This window comes from Brachyistius frenatus, unplaced genomic scaffold, assembly GCF_029030835.1.
Source record: "Brachyistius frenatus isolate BFR_SWC_R1_liver_20210118 unplaced genomic scaffold, ASM2903083v1 Contig_241, whole genome shotgun sequence".
NCBI classification, from domain to species: Eukaryota; Metazoa; Chordata; class Actinopteri; family Embiotocidae; genus Brachyistius; species Brachyistius frenatus.
In genome coordinates this window covers 349,706-366,585 of record NW_027210840.1, presented here as the reverse complement: position 1 = coordinate 366,585, position 16,880 = coordinate 349,706, and the positions used below count along the sequence as shown (strand labels likewise).

The following is a 16,880-nucleotide window of genomic DNA, read 5'->3' as shown; positions in this document are numbered from 1 at the left end:
GCTGTACCTGAGTAACACCACTCAGTGTAAAGGGGTCCGGACCTGGACTAAAACCAGAACCGGGTCCGAGTCCCCTTTTCTGATTAGGTTTCTTTTTTCTTTAAAACGTATCAGATTTTTGTACTTAAATCAAAGTAAAGTGACACAGGTTTTTTTCCCAAATAAAAACAGACATCTTGTTAGTAGTTCTCCCCGGCTGAGTGCCGCCGAGCGCAACGGCCTGCGGAGTGAAAACATTCGTGTGTCTGCTTCGTCTGCTTGTTTTGGCTGTGAGCGAGCTGCAGCGCTGCAGGGGCGTGCTCGTGGTGTGAAAGGGCCCGTGATGGATTTCCTGTCTGCTTCCTGACTCGGAGCGTGTGCACGTCCTGCTGCACACTAATGAACTTTTCAGGACTGCAGACAAGATTTCTTCACGATAGTGCGAAAATGATTGTGCATGTCGTTTATTGCCATTCTTGAGATGCGAGAACCTGATTCTGACTGGGATGAATGTGATAATGGTTTCGCTCAATAAAGGTTTGGATCGTCAGTGGCCCATTATATATTAAAGGTCCTAAGTGTTTTATTTTTAGTCGAGTCATCGTAAGAAGATATTTTTGTGGTTTTAAGAAGCAAAAATCATCTCAGTTTTCCATCTCCTCTCTACAGCTCAACCAACGACAGGCTTTTTGTGTCTGTGTCTTTAAGAATGATCCTCTCTTCTGATTGGTTGACTCTTTCCTAAGTGACATGCAGCCAGGCCAATCACAGGTTTTCTTTGTAGCTTGTTAGCTCCAAGACAGAATGACACTTTGTTTCCTTTTTTTTTTTTTTTTTACATAAAAAGGTCGGCCAATGGGCCGTGCTGAGGGTGGACATGTGACATCACAAACTCACTGTGACATTGCAAACTCACCGTGACATCACAAAATCACTGACATCACAAACTTACTGTGACATCACAAACTCACTGTGACATCACAAAATCACTGTGACATCACAAACTTACAGAAGTCCGGACAGCTCAGTTACTAAATACGTGTGCATTTCTCTGCAGATTGAGCGTTTTGACACTTTCACAGTATTTACATAACCTGGAGCTGCTTTATAATCAAAATATAAAAGGAAATCTATATCTATATACTTTGAGACCTTTTAAAACAGCACCCTGTAGAATACAAAGGCTCCTTCTGCTGTTAAAATAAGAGCTTTAAATGATCTTTAAATCATGTTCATTCGACACTAAAACAAAGCTCAGTCTCTTCCAGCTGGAAGTGGAGAAAACTAATTTAACATGTTCCTCGTTCCATCATAAGACCAAGTTTCCCACAAACCCCGTCACTTCCTGTTGTTGTGGATAGCGAGCAGCAGGTTGTTTTAATGATGAGAGAAGAGGAGGAGGCGTAGCCTCACTGATTGGAAATGACCACTTATTTTTGTTAATAAAGGCAGTTTTATTTTGAAAGGAGACTTTATGATGTCATACTTTCAGCAGAGATTCTGTTCACAATGTTTTGGTGGAATTTATTTGGAATTTGCGTTAATTAAAGCCATTTTCCAGAGGGAAACTGAATTGTTGATTTCTGAAACGGAAGAGGAAGTTGGTGACATGTCCGCAGATCTGCCCTCAGTGCATACCCACTGTTTGTGTGCGTGTTTGTGTGCATGTGTGTGTGTGTGTGTGTGTGTGTGTGTGTGTGTGTGTGTGTGTGTGTGTGTGTGCGTGTGTGTGTGTGTGTGTGTGCGTGTGTGGAGGGGGGGGGGTTGACACTCACCTGACACGAAGGCAACTTTCTCCTTCAGCACAGGAAGAACATCAGACGCCTTGATGCCTTCAGTCCTGCAGGAGACTGCAGAGAGACGGAGAGAAACATTCAGCTCTAATCCCATTATCACATCAACATTCCTGTGAGCAACACACAGGGCGGGCACGCACACACGCACACACGCACACACGCACACACACACAGCTGCCTGTTCGTTTGACTTCTGTCGTCACTATCTTCACTTCACACCGTTCAGCAGGTCAGTGGGTGTTTTTCCACCCGGCGGTCATGTGATCAGTGTGTGAGGACATGAGGACACGTTCGTCCTCCATCTTTTAGAATCTGCATGTTTCAGTCCCTCTCGGTTCATCTGGTCATCCGTCTGTCACGTTACGAAACCTTTCGCTCTCCCCCTCTCTCTCCCAGCAGAAAACCAGAAAAAACACGCCCCAATGTCCACGTCCCGCTGAGAGGGTGTGTGTGTGTGTGTGTGTGTGTGTGTGTGTGTGTGTGTGTGTGTGTGTGTGTGTGTGTGTGTGTGTGTGTGTGTGTGTGTGTGATGCACGCACGCACGCACGCACGCACGCACGCACGCACGCACGCACACACACACACACACACACACACACACACACACACACACACACACACACACACACACACATTCCACAGCGAGAACACCGAGTCAGTAAAATGTGTCTCAGAGGGACAAAAACGGTTTTATATTCATGAAGCAGGAAGAACACAAAACGTGACCGTTGCAAAATGTATCTATATATAGATCAAATTGTTTCCAGATCAGTGTTTATAGATCAATATTTATAGAACAATAGATATAGATCAATGTTTACATTTTAATATTTACAGATCAATATTTGTAGATCAATATTTACAGATCAGTATTTATAGATCAATGTTTACAGATCAACATTTGTAGATCAATATTTACAGATCAATATTTATAGATCAATGTTTACAGATCAATATTTATAGATCAGTGTTTATGGATCAATATTTGCGGAAACAGGATTTTTCTACGAAGTTTTTTTTCCTGATTCGCTTCGTGCGGGTCTGTAAATAAACTCTCAGGGTTCTTATTGCCAAATATTACAGACTTTATTAAACTCTGTCAACATCATATTTAACTCGTGTCTGAACGTCCAACAAAGGAACGTTCATCCCGTCTGAATGTTCGGCTGCAGACAACATTGTCGAACTTATCAGGCCGCCAGCAGCACTGAAGCAGCAGGAGCTGCATCACCTTCTGCTCTGTTCATCTGCTCTGATGCAGCAGCTGTTGTTACGAACTCATCACTTTCTAAATTTGCTTTTTATTGTTTCTGGGCCGACGTTTATGTCGCACCAAAGATGTTTATGTTGCAGCAAAGATGTTTATGTCGCAGCAAAGATGTTTATGTTGCAGCAAAGACGTTTATGTTGCAGCAAAGACGTTTATGTCGCAATAAAGACGTTTATGTTCCAGCAAAGACGTTTATGTCGCAATAAAGACGTTTATGTTCCAGCAAAGACGTTTATGTCGCAATAAAGACGTTTATGTCGAAGCAAAGACGTTTATGTCGCAATAAAGACGTTTATGTTGCAGCAAAGACGTTTATGTCAAAGCAAAGACGTTTATGTCGCAATAAAGACGTTTATGTCGAAGCAAAGACGTTTATGTCGCAATAAAGACGTTTATGTTGCAGCAAAGACGTTTATGTCAAAGCAAAGACGTTTATGTCGCAATAAAAACGTTTATGTTGCAGCAAAGATGTTTATGTCGCAATAAAGACGTTTATGTTGCAGCAAAGACGTTTATGTCGCAGCAAAGATGTTTATGTTGCAGCAAAGACGTTTATGTCGCAATAAAGATGTTTATGTTGAAGCAAAGACGTTTATGTCGCAATAAAGATGTTTATGTTGAAGCAAAGACATTTATGTTGCAGCAAAGACGTTTGTCGCAATAAAGACGTTTATGTCGCAATAAAGATGTTTATGTTGCAGCAAAGACGTTTATGTCGCAATAAAGACGTTTATGTTGAAGCAAAGACGTTTATGTCGCAATAAAGATGTTTATGTTGAAGCAAGGATGTTTATGTCGCAATAAAGACGTTTATGTCGCAGCAAAGACATTTATGTTGCAATAAAGATGTTTATGTTGAAGCAAAGACGTTTATGTCACAATAAAGACGTTTATGTTGCAGCACAGAAGTTTATTTTGGAGCACAAAGATTTATGTCGCAACTTTATGATGCAGCTGCAGGCATTCATGTCACAGCAAAGATAATAATGTCAAAACAGAAAAGTTTATGTCATAGCAAAGATTTTTATGTTGCACCTTCAGGCATTTAGGTCAAAACACTGAAATTTATGTCGCAAGTGTTAAAGTTGCAACTGCTGACGTTCTTGTGGCAGGTGTAGATGAAGTTTGTCACACTGATCAAAACATGGTGCAGATCTAACCATCCCGTTTGTAGCCGTGTCTCTTTTCCATTTTATTTTCTGTCTTTGACAACAACATCCTGAATGAAATGACATGCTTCGTTAATTTCTTATTCTTGTGATAAATCATCGTTTAAAAGGAAAATCTAACACACACAGCAGCAGCGAGTGCTCCCTGAGGGAAACATGTCTCGGTCCTCTCACATCACACCTCATTAGCATAATGTTGAACAACAGTTTGATCACATGACTGTCCAAACACATCTTCTAGATCTAGAGTGTATTGTATATAACTACCAACAGGTTTTGTTTTTATCTCAGCTTTTCTTTCTTCTACACTTACACACACACACACACACACACACACACACACACACACACCTTTGATCCAACATGTGTTTGCTCCATCACAGATGTTCATCACAAACACACACACAGCATGTTTGTACAGTAGCAGCCGAGCAGTGATTACAGCAGCACACGGTTGGTACACACACACACACACACACACACACACACACACACACACACACACACACACACACACACACACACACACACACACACACACACAGCAGTGATTACAGCAGCACATGACTGCAGCAGCTCGTCTGCATGAAAACTCTGAATGAACTGATGAGCGTGAATGACCGCCTGCCCTCAAAGCTCTGTGTGCTTCATTAACATACCGACAAGAATGACACACACACACACACACACACACACACACACACACACACACACACACACACACACACACACACACACACACACACACACACACATAAACACTCTGCTCCTGTGTGTATGTGTAGCCTTGTATTGTGTTCAGAGAGAGCACCGTTTACACCGACCAACCATTAACCATCAGTGATGTCATCGTTGGTTTGTGTACATTATGAATTCTCCAGTTCAGATTCTGTCCGTCACCATCTTTGCTAGTTCGGAGACAGTTTGGAGCAGGAAGTGACCATATTTGGGCGAGCTGGGGGAGGAGCCAGCGGTGGATCTGATTGGAAACCTGACGATACTACGTCCCGCCCACCGATAGCTGTAACCTGACTGCACCACAGACCTGTCAATCAAACAGACACCCCCACAAAAACAGGTCTTTTTGAAAGTTATTTTCTAATTAATGAGGGATTATTTCCAGATGGACCTCCAGAAAACTAATAAGAAGGAGTGACTTTAGCTAACAACACCGAGATAACTGCTGGAGACATTTTATTGACTTTATATTTGATGAGAAGTTGAATGGGAGTCTATGGAGCCGGAGGCTTTTTGGAGCCGAACTCTAGTGGCATTCGGTGGTATTGCAGCTTAAGGCAACTTCTGCATCGGAACCATTTTTCAGACGTGGAAGCTACGAACACTTTTATATCCAGACTGTGGATGTAACGTGTCTGAGCGTGACTAAACATGATATGAAGACAGTGAAGGAGCAGATGATTTATTCCTGTGTGGTCACAGGACACACCCGACATGAAAAATTTACGAAAGGAATGAAAAATATTTTATAAAACAATAAGAGATCAAATATTCTAAAGAATAAGTGCCCCTGTTCTCTCCTCGGCTCCGTTCAATAAAGGTCATGTTCATCACTTTATGTGCAGAACATTTGAAGTTCAACTGAAAATGGACGATTTGGATCGTTGAGTTTGTTCTTTTCTTTTTAACCGTTTTAATTTTTTTACCTAAAGATTTGAGCTCCGCTGAAATAAGAAAGGATGGCAGAAACACAACATGTTGCTCTCGGCTTTCCTCTGTGCGTGTTGTCTTTCCCATGTTAAATTAATGTATTTCACTAGTTGCTATGGTAACCGCCCCAGAGGTCCTCCCGACAGCGCAGTGATTTACGACGTGCGGCCAGATAACCTGGACAAGCCTGAACGACGGCGATGTGCACCAAACACACGCAAAGTCACGCAAGACAGGAACGGATGTCACCGGTGGCAGTGTGTGTGTGTGTGTGTGTGTGTGTGTGTGTGTGTGTGTCTGCGTGTGTATCTATTCTCATGACACACACACACACACACACACACACACACACACACACACACACACACACACACACACACACACACACACACACACACACACACACACACACACACACACACCTAGCTGGTGTTCAGTGGTTCCAGACGTGTGGATGTTAAAGGTCAACATGCAGCCCGGCTGAAACCATTAGCACTGCCACACACACACACACACACACACACACACACACACACACACACACACAGACACAGACACAGACGGCGAGCATCACTGAGGACTGAGATAAGCAGCTTCACTTTGTGTCTGTTCACGTAGCAACGCTTCAGGCGTTGAGACAGTGAAGGTGACACCGAGGAAGACTCCGGCTGCCAACAGACGACGTTCAGCGGCCTCATAAATCAGCACAAATATGACGCATTCTGCTCTCTGTGTGTGTGTGTGTGTGTGTGTGTGTGTGTGTGTGTGTGTGTGTGTGTGTGTGTGTGTGTGTGTGCGTGCGTGAAAGGTCACAGCATGTGTCACTTTCAGCCACAATCGCACCGTCTTTAGAAGGCAACAGGTGAGGCTGTCTGCGCCCTAGCAACAGCTGCCTCGACGACCGGCTGCCGGACCTCGTGTGTTGCCACGGCGACGCGGAGAGCCTGAGTCACACTCGGCTCACGCGTGGAAAAAAAAAAAGTGACTTTAACTGTGTGGAAGCTTCAGCGCAGCGGTTATCATCACAGCCGTGTAATCGAAGGGATCAATGAGCAGCCCGACAGGTGTGTTCAACGTGTGTACACACGTTATTAAAATGTGTGCACACATGTTATTAATATGTGGAGTAAAGACCCCATCACACGCTGATGATGTTCTGTAAATGTGTTCAAATCTGTTGTTAACATTTTCGAAGGACCTGCTGGAAAATCTGAACTTAACGACCGGCACGATGCTGCTACGACCTGAAAACCAATCAAAACCTGCTACAGCAAAGTGTGTAATACACCCAGCTGTCCACTAGAGGGAAGCAAAGAAGTGTCACACGCTTTAGGAAAACCAAACCGATGTGGAATCCAATCAGCAACCAGCAGTGATGTCATCGTTGGTTTGTGAACGTTATGAAGCCTCCAGTTCAGACTCTGTCCGTCACCATCTTTGCTAGTTCAGAGCGGTTTGGAGAAGGAAGTGACCATATTTGGACGAGCTGGGGGAGGAGCCAACGGTGGATCTGACTGATCTGATTGTAAACCTGACGATACTATGTCCCACCCACCGATAGCTGTAACCTGACTGCACCACAGGCCTGTCAATCAAACAGACACGCCCCCAAAAACAGGTCTTTTTGAATCTTATTTTCTAATGAATGAGGGATTATTTTCAGATGGACCTCCAGAAAACTAATAAGAAGGAGTGACTTTAGCTAACAACACAAAGATAACTAATGGAGACATTTTATTGACTTTGTATTTGATGAGAGAAGTTGAATGGGAGTCTATGGAGCCGACCTCTAGTGGCACTCGGTGGTATTGCAGCCTAAGACACTTCTGCATCGGAAACCATTGTACAACCATTTTTATTTGTACAATAGCAGAAGAAGTGTGATGAAGTGGAAACGCTGAAGTTTGTGTGAGCGGTTAATGTCCTCGTGATGTCAGCGGACCGACAGGATCCCACTCAACATGAACGATTCACGTGTCTCATTATTTCAACATATTACCTGCATATGTTCTGTAACACTGCAGGGCCAATACACACACACACACACACACACACACACACACACACACACACACACACACACACACACACACACACACACACACACACACACACACAGAGTTTAATGGCTCCAGTTTCCCCTGCAGAGGAAAACCACATCCATCACAGCTCCAACACAAACCACACACACACACACACACACACACACACACACACACACACACACACACACACACACACACACACACACACACACAGCTCTCTCACAACCACAAGCACACGAAGAGACAGAGGCTGGACCGGCTAAGTGCTTTCCAAGCATCGCATTCAGGTCACACACACACACACACACACACACACACACACACACACACACACACACACACACACACACACACACACACACACACACACACACACACACACAGAGAGAGAGAGAGCTCCTCCTCATTAAGGGACAGTAACTGCAAAGGAAACAGAACAATACGATCAGCTCTATCTCAATCTACAGACACAACAATGAGCTCACACACACACACACACACACACACACTTGGCTAAAGGTCACGAAAACAAAAATCTCTCACCTACTGCGGAAACTGAGGAAGACCTTGAATATTTGATGTGCGCTTCTATGTTTATACACTCAGTCACCAATTTATTAGGAACATCTAAAGCCAAGTCGAAGGCCAGAGGTAAACTTGCCTTTTTGTTACCGGAGGACTCCACCAGAGGGCGCGCCAGAGAAACAGGGATATCATGAGGACATCTGGATCTGCCCGATGTAAACAATAACCATGGCGATGCTACTTTGCAAATTCACATCGGGACGAAACGCCATCGGTTGTTTCCGTTTAGCGTTGCAGGTCTCTGAACCCTGTCGCACATCCACGCTGACCCTGCAGGGCGTCCATATATTGCATCTCGTAAACGCGTTGCATTGATTTATGAGGACGCAAGGCAGTCGTCATTTGCACAGGAACGATTCATTTAAAGCAAGATCGGCACGTCACGGTTATGACATCATCACCTGATCAAAACTACTTGAACTGGCCGCACTTAATTTGTATAAAACTTCGATTGGTTTCCATGAAACCAACAGAAACATCAGATTTAATTTCCGTCTTTTGAGGTTTGACTCTTTTCATGACGTTACCTCATTACGGCTTTTTCTTCTTCTACGGTTTAAATCTGGGGTCTCTTACTGTTGTTTTTCCCTCTGAGCTCCTCGTCAGTCACATTGATTCACATAGCTGAGCTCCACCCAAACCGGCTGAATCAGCTTCTTTTTATATGAACGATAACAAACTGAAACTCCACACACACACACACACACACACACACACACACACACACACACACACTGCATTTGGACATTAACATCGTGGAATTACAGCCAATAAAGAGCTCTTCTTCATGAGTCGTATGCGCATGAACAAACTTTAATCAAGCTCATATAATAGCCATATAAAATGTTTAGAAAAAGACAATTAGATCATTTATTACAAGTATTTATGTGACAATCACCGTCATCGTGACGGTCTCAGCTGTAATGTTTGTTGTTTTACAGGCTGCAGTTTAACCGTCCTTCATCGTCCCGACTGGTGTTTCTACTGTTTCATAGATCAGTGAGCGAAGCAACAGAAACACGTCTGCAGCAGCACCGACGTCATCACCTCTGACTCATCGTTCACCGAGGTGTTGGACTCGCAGCCGGTTGGATCTAATAAACTGAGTGTTGTGTGCATATATATATATATATATATATATATACATACATACATACATACGTATATATGTATGTGTGTGTGTGTGTGTGTGTGTGTTTCTGTCCTTCTCGACACCATCTGACTCATTCAGCAGGAAACCAATCAAATCGCAGCCCTTCTGTTTGGGGTTGATGACATCATCCACGCCACGTTCCAGCCACATGGAGGGAAGCCATCTGGAGGGTGCTGACTCAGCAAAACGCGCAAACACACACACACATACACACACACACACACACACACACACACACACACGCGCGCGCGCGCGCGCACTCAGCAGAAACCTTAGCACCGAGTCCTGTAGTCCAACTGGTCTGAGCTGAAGCCGACTGGAGGCCAACAACAGAATAAGGTGACGCTGATTCTCCGGTTTAAAGGGTCCAAATTATGGACAAACTGATGTCCCTTCTGTCTTCTGTCCATTTCATTCAGCTTTGTTTATATTTTTCCAAAATGTTCAGAAACTTCATGTTTTTTCAACATTTTTTTAAACCTATTTGGTTGCTTTATTCTCAAAAGTCAACGAAGAAAGAAAGGCATGCTGGGAAATGCTTAATTTGGTTTGTCCAATGACCTCACTTCCTGTCTATTTATCTGTTTGATGTTATCTTTTATCAGGTGCAGCTGAGTTACAGCTTAACATATCACAAAATAATTAGCATTTCCCAGCATGCCTTCTTCTTTTGTAACTTCTGAGAATAGATAATAGAATAAATAGAAAAAGTGATAAATACCAAATAAAAAAAAAAATATGAAGAAACAATATGGCCACATTTTATCAATACAAATTCAAGATGATGACGTTATTCGACATTATTGTGGAAAGTTGATATGGTGACAATCTTATACAGGTAATTATATAATGATTGATAAAATAAAATCATATTTTTTTCTGTATACAGTATGGATATTTGCTCATTGAGTTTAACCGGTGTCTCAACGCGGTTATTTCCCATCAGACGCTCACACACATGAACGTGATTAAGCAGAGGTCAGAGGTCAAGAGGAAGCCGGAGGTGCCTTGCTCGAGGAAAGTCGGCGCTGGAAGAAGCGAACGTTGAAACATGCAACACGTGTTGGAGCCATCAGAGGAAACTGGATCAGCTTTCAGTCTCCAGACAGCAGCTGTCTGTGGCGAGGAAAACCTTAGACCGAGCGGTCAGACCTGGTGTGTGTGTGTGTGTGTGTGTGTGTGTGTGTGTGTGTGTGTGTGTGTGTGTGTGTGTGTGTGTGTGTGTGTGTGTGTGTGTGTGTGTGTTGACAGCTCAGAGGCGCCTCCCCCGTAACACCGAACACGTTTCTAATCTGTGACTCTTATCGTATCATGCGAGTTATTATCCAGAATCAGACTTTGATATGATTATGAATAAATAAAATAATTATGGGATGGAAGCAGCTGTAAGAGGTGAATGTCACGTGGAGGAAACACTCGTTCAGACCGGCAGCACAAATCAGGTTCTCGTCACGTCCAGGTCGGTTTCTGAACATCTGGATTTCAGACTGTAACATTTAAAAAAAAAAAAAACTGCAACAAGCTTATTTGCTTTCGTTGATTGAACTCAATTAAAACAACAAGTCCAGGTGAACGACTCGACTCGTTACGAAATAAAAGTGCAACAGAAGCCCGAAACTACGTTATAATGGACAAATGTCGAAGGTAAACTTTGTAAAATCAGACGTTAACAACATTGAATCTGCCGACGGTGGTGAGGAAGTGGTTACAAGCTCTGCAGCTGATCATGTGACCGCGTGATCGGGATTGTGTGATCGTGTGATCGCGTGATCGCGAGTCATCTTCCAAACCCTCCTCAGCTGTTCACCAGATCTGAAGCTCATGTTGAGATTCTGTTGTTTACGAACTAGAGAACTGAATACCGAAAGGCATAACGTTGCGTTGATGCCGACATGTAAATCTGTGACACTTATTTTATTCATATTGTTTGTTATTGAAGTTAATAACGAAATGTTGTTTCAGTATTTTGTCATATCATTTTTAACGGCACATGTTAGCAGAGTGAAACGCTCGCCGGTGCCAGTTGGAGCTGATTCTTTGGCACTCCGGTCCGATCTCACGCTGCCCCCCCCTCCCCCGTGTTCAGATCCTGTCCCGGTAATAGTGCTTCAATACCTCCGATGAATGTTGGATGAGCATCAGAAGCAGGAGAGCAGCGAGGCCTCCGTCCTCAGATCAGATGATACTGAAGAATATTAAGGATTAATGGGCTCCACTCTCATTCTGTCTGCTCCAAAAATAGTCTACAGTAAGCCAGGTCTGCTCGCTCAATTACAGCCGACACCAGTGTGTGTGTGTGTGTGTGTGTGTGTGTGTGTGTGTGTGTGTGTGTGTGTGTGTGTGTGTGTGTGTGTGTGTGTGTGTGTGTGTGTGGAGTCGTCTCCGTGGGTGAATGAGGTTTAATTAGAGCTTGATTCAAAGACAGAAACATTTCAAAGAGCGCCGGAAGGAAGGTGTGGAAACACCAGCTGCTGCCTTCATTCAGGCCGCACGGAAAACTCTCAATGAAAGTTTAAACGCCACAACGGCAGTGTGACATGTGGATCTCACACACACACACACACACACACACACACTGACTCAGGCCAAAACCACAGCGCACCAAATCTTCACGTGTCTGAGGTCTTCAAAGTTTTGAACCTCGGGTGAAGTTAAACTGAGGACAGTCAGCGAACCGACGAATAAACGGTCCACACGTCATCTGGACTGCAACGCCGCCAAGTTTAAAGCTTCAGGATCCATTTTATTGATAAACTCAATACGTTTCTGTTTCATTAGATTTAAAAAAAAAAAAACACCTCTTTGAAAAAAAAAATAATAATAAGGCTTTTATTGTGAAAAACTTGCAGGAACGTGTGTGCCCACAGACTGGATATAAAAGTGTTTGTAGCTTCCGGGTCTGACAAATGAGGCAGAGGCAGAAGTGTCTTAATCTGCAATACCACCGAGTGCCGCTAGAGGTCGGCTCCAAAAAGCCTCCGGTTCCGTAGACTCCCATTCAACTTCTCTCATCAAAGTCAATAAAATGTCTCCACGTTAGCAGCAGACGCTTCAGGAACAGTATTGTCGTTGGGAGTCCTCCATGTTCGACCAGCAATCGGAGCATAAAAACAACATGCACAGATGTTTCCATGCAGCTGGTTGTGAGAAATATGTTTATAATTAATGTAAATGTCTTCAAAATCCATGAAAATTGCTCACAAATATTTTTATGGCAACAATATTTTTCTTGTTTTTGTTCAGAACGAACGACACACAAACTGTTCAAATAAACTCCCGTCATGCTTTCATCTGTTGTGACATTTTACTCGATCGCTCACACACACACACACACACACACACACACACACACACACACACACACACACACGTGAACACACAGTAGTTTCCTTGTTCACTGACTGTGAAGTGTTTTGCTGCCGTGTGGAGTAGGATGGGAAGTCAATTACCGACTGCAGCGCACTAATGAACAGCGCTGACGTCTGAAAGTTGGAGGCAGCAGCATAAACAAACCTCACGGCGAGGTCATCGACGGGTCGGAGACACAACCTCCCTTCAAAACAATCAACTGACCAACCAGAGAGCAGCTCAAACACTTCTTCCATCAGCTGCGGCTCTTCTCCGTCCGATATGACAGTAAACTGATCGTGTTCGTGGTTCGGACTGAAGTGATCCGTCTTTATGCTATCACGTCAAACCGTGTAATACACCCGCCAGTCCACTAGAGGCCAGCGTAGTTGCCGTGACAGTTGGACCTCGCCTCAGCGTGAAAACCCCCGTGGTTAAGATCAGGAAAACACAGACTGGATGTAAAAGTGTTCGTAGCTTCTAAAAAATGGTTCCGATGCAGAAGTGTCTTAAGCTGCAATACCACCCAGTGCTACCAGAGGTCGGCTCCAAAAAAGCCTCCCGCTCCGTAGACTCCCATTCAACTTCTCTCATCAAATACTAAGTCAATAAAATGTCTCCACCAGTTATCTCGGTGTTGTTAGCTAAAGTCGCTCCTTCTTATTAGTTTTCTGGAGGTCCATCTGAAAATAATCCCTCATTCATTCGAAAATAAAATTCAAAAAGACCTGTTTTTGGGGGCGTGTCTGTTTGATTGACAGGCCTGTGGTGCAGTGAGGTTACAGCGATTGGTGGGCAGGACGTAGTATCTTTCGGGTAACTTTGAAGCCTCGCGTTTGGATTTCTTGGCCGTCGCCATCTTGTTATTTTAGAGCCAGAAGTGACCATAATTGGTCAAGCTGGGGAGGAGTGAGGACTATACCCGGAAACCTGACTGCACCCCTGACCTGTCAATCAAACCAATCCCGCCCCCAAAAATCATACGTGTTTGAATCCTAATATCTAATGAATGCTGGAGTTATTACCAGAACACTGATCAGAAGAAGGGAGGTTTTTTTTTTTAGCCAGCCCCTAGTGGTCCTCGGTGGTACTGCACATTAAGGCTCTTCTGCATTGGGTCCACTTTTCAGACCCGGAAGCTACGTCCACTTTTAAACACAGTTTTTAACCCCCTACAGGACCTTAATCATGTGACATTGACACGTCACACTGACACGCTGTCCTCTAGTGGACTGGCAGGTGTATTACATGCTACATGGGTTGTTAATCGTCTATCGATGTAACTCGGGTAAAAACTGGAGGAAACTGAATTGTTTCCAAGCTTCATATGTAGTTTCTGATTGACCCGTTTTATAGAATTGAAATGGTGTAAAATGATTCTGAATTGCAGCTCGGTTGTAAATAAGATGCAGAACCCAACGTGACGTTCAAACAATGGAAAACTCAAACGCCTGGAGCAGCAGCACACACTTTAGTCATTTTCTTCCCATCAACTAATCAATGAAGTGAGAATTGCTTCGGCTGTAAAACACAGCGAACGTAAAATCAGACTGATATTGTTCTGCCTTGCAGACGGAGAGACAGAGGGATCGATAGGAGATGAAGGAGGTCCAATAACAGCTCGGGCCGACTCTCTCGGAGGATTCCTATCCGCTCTGCGGCCGCAGGAGAGGCGAACACACACTTCCTGTTGTCTTCTCGGCTGGTGAATAATTACTGAGGGTCAAGCACAGCGCCGATCTCCAGAGGAGGCCGACGGAGATGAAACCGCACGTTAAAAGTCGTTTAGCCGGGATGATCGTCGGTTCACAGGACGGCTGAGGTTCATCTCCGTAGAAGTAAATGGGTAATAAATATGAGGTGAAGCCCCAGGCGGACACAGGTGCACTAAATATCTCAATGTTTAAAAAAAAAAAAAAAACTCGGATACAGGAACAGAACCAAAGCAGGAACAACACAAAGGTTCCCCAAACGGCGTTGGAAGGATTTGTTTGGGCAGATCGAACAAATTTTGTGGTAGTTTGTGGTCCCGAGTCACCAGGAGAACCGTTTCTTTGGTACCAAGTCGAGGACGAAATGCTGAAAACACGACAGTACTCAGGTTTCCCAGTGGAACCGCAAGCTGGTTGTTGAACGTGTTACGAAGCCTCCAGTTCAGATTCTGTCAGCAGGAAGTGTCCATATTTGGACGAGCTAGGGGAGGAGCCAGTGGTGGATCCGACTGATCTGATTGGAAACCTGACTGCACTGCAGGCCTGTCAATCAAACAGACACGCCCCCAAAAACAGGTCTTTTTGAAGCTTATTTTCTAATGAATGAGGGATTATTTTCAGATGGATCTCCAGAAAACTAATAAGAAGGAGTGACTTTAGCTAACAACACCGAGATAACTGCTGGAGACATTTTTATTGACTTTGTATTTGATGAGAGAAGTTGAATGGGAGTCTATGGAGCCGGAGGCTTTTTGGAGCCGACCTCTAGTGGCACTCGGTGGTATTGCAGCTGAAGACACTTCTGCATCTGCCTCATTTTTCAAACCCAGAAGCTGCAAACACTTTTATATTCACTCGATGCTATCGTACCAGGTTCGCTTTGCATTCTGGGACGCAAATGAGCAAAAATTAGTTACCAAGCCAGCTGGAGAACGAACTGAAGTCTGACTTCAGCCAGGTTTTGATTTTAAGAGTTTCCTGCAGAGCTCTGCGAAGTGTCAATTAAAAATAAACAGAAACGTTGGGAGTAAATCAAACTTTTATTCAGACAGTTATTTTAAAAATCTTTTCCAAGACACACGCTGAACAAAAAACAAACTTGATGTGCAGTTCATTCTGTGGTTGATGTGCAGAAACATGTTGAAGCTCGCTTCAGGGACCAGATGAAGCTTTTTGCACAGTTTATCATTCCAAGCTGGTTTTATTTTTCTCCTCTAAATGTGAGTTTTTATTTTCACTTACTGAAGGTCACAACATAAAACGCACCACTGTCTGCTCTTGAATATCATCTGCAGGGTTTTTTGAACTTCAGTCTCTCGGGGTTTGTTTCTTCTTCAGTTTTATTTAGAAAAAAGACTTCTGCTCCAGATCTGCGAGTTTAAAAATCAAACAAACTATCGGTGGCTCCTCACAGCTCCGTCAATCAGGATGAAAGCTTCCTGTCTCCGCCCCCCCCCCCCTCAAAAAACCCCAACCACACACACACACACACACACACACACACACACAAGGCAAACACCTGCCCACAGCAATTAATAACATCAATGTCTATCAGCTGGCACCACTAATCAGCTGGTAACACACCTACACACACACCTACACACACACACACACACACACACACACACACACACACACACACACACACGCGCATCTATAAAACGTCTCTGTGATCGATCAGAGTGGAAACGGATGCACACACACAGAAACAAACAAACAAACAAACACACACACACACACACACACACACACACCAACACACCATATGGCTGCAGCTGTCCAAAAACGAGAAAGCTTTTAAGGAGGGAGGAGACAAAAGAAAGAGGAGGAGGAGGAGGAGGAGGATGAAGATGAGGAGGAGGAAATCCTTTCTTTGTTTTTATCTATTTAACACTCTTTCTGTCTCTCTCTCCCTCATTTGTTCCCTCGGTGGATAATGAGAGCTAATCCACTTAAGCTGCCTCGCTCTCCCTGCTCCTGTCTGTCACCCCCCCCCCCCCCAACATCACAAAAACACACACACACACACAGCGTTCTTCACACCCATCTGCCGTGACACTGGGTGTGTGAGTGGGAGACAAAGAGGGAGATGGAGGGAGGGAATTCCGTCCTCCTCTCTCTCCTCAGCACCAGCATCTTATTGTTCCAGATGACA

General features: G+C 44.1%; 1 protein-coding gene across 1 annotated transcript in view; it reads right to left on the bottom strand.

Annotated features, from left to right (window-relative positions):
* Window positions 1–16,880, bottom strand: part of LOC138633915 (kalirin-like) — a 93,999-nt gene that overhangs the window by 69,510 nt on the left and 7,609 nt on the right. Inside the window, 1 exon segment of the mRNA XM_069720446.1 lies at window positions 1,755–1,829. Coding sequence (XP_069576547.1) covers window positions 1,755–1,829 — 75 coding nt within the window.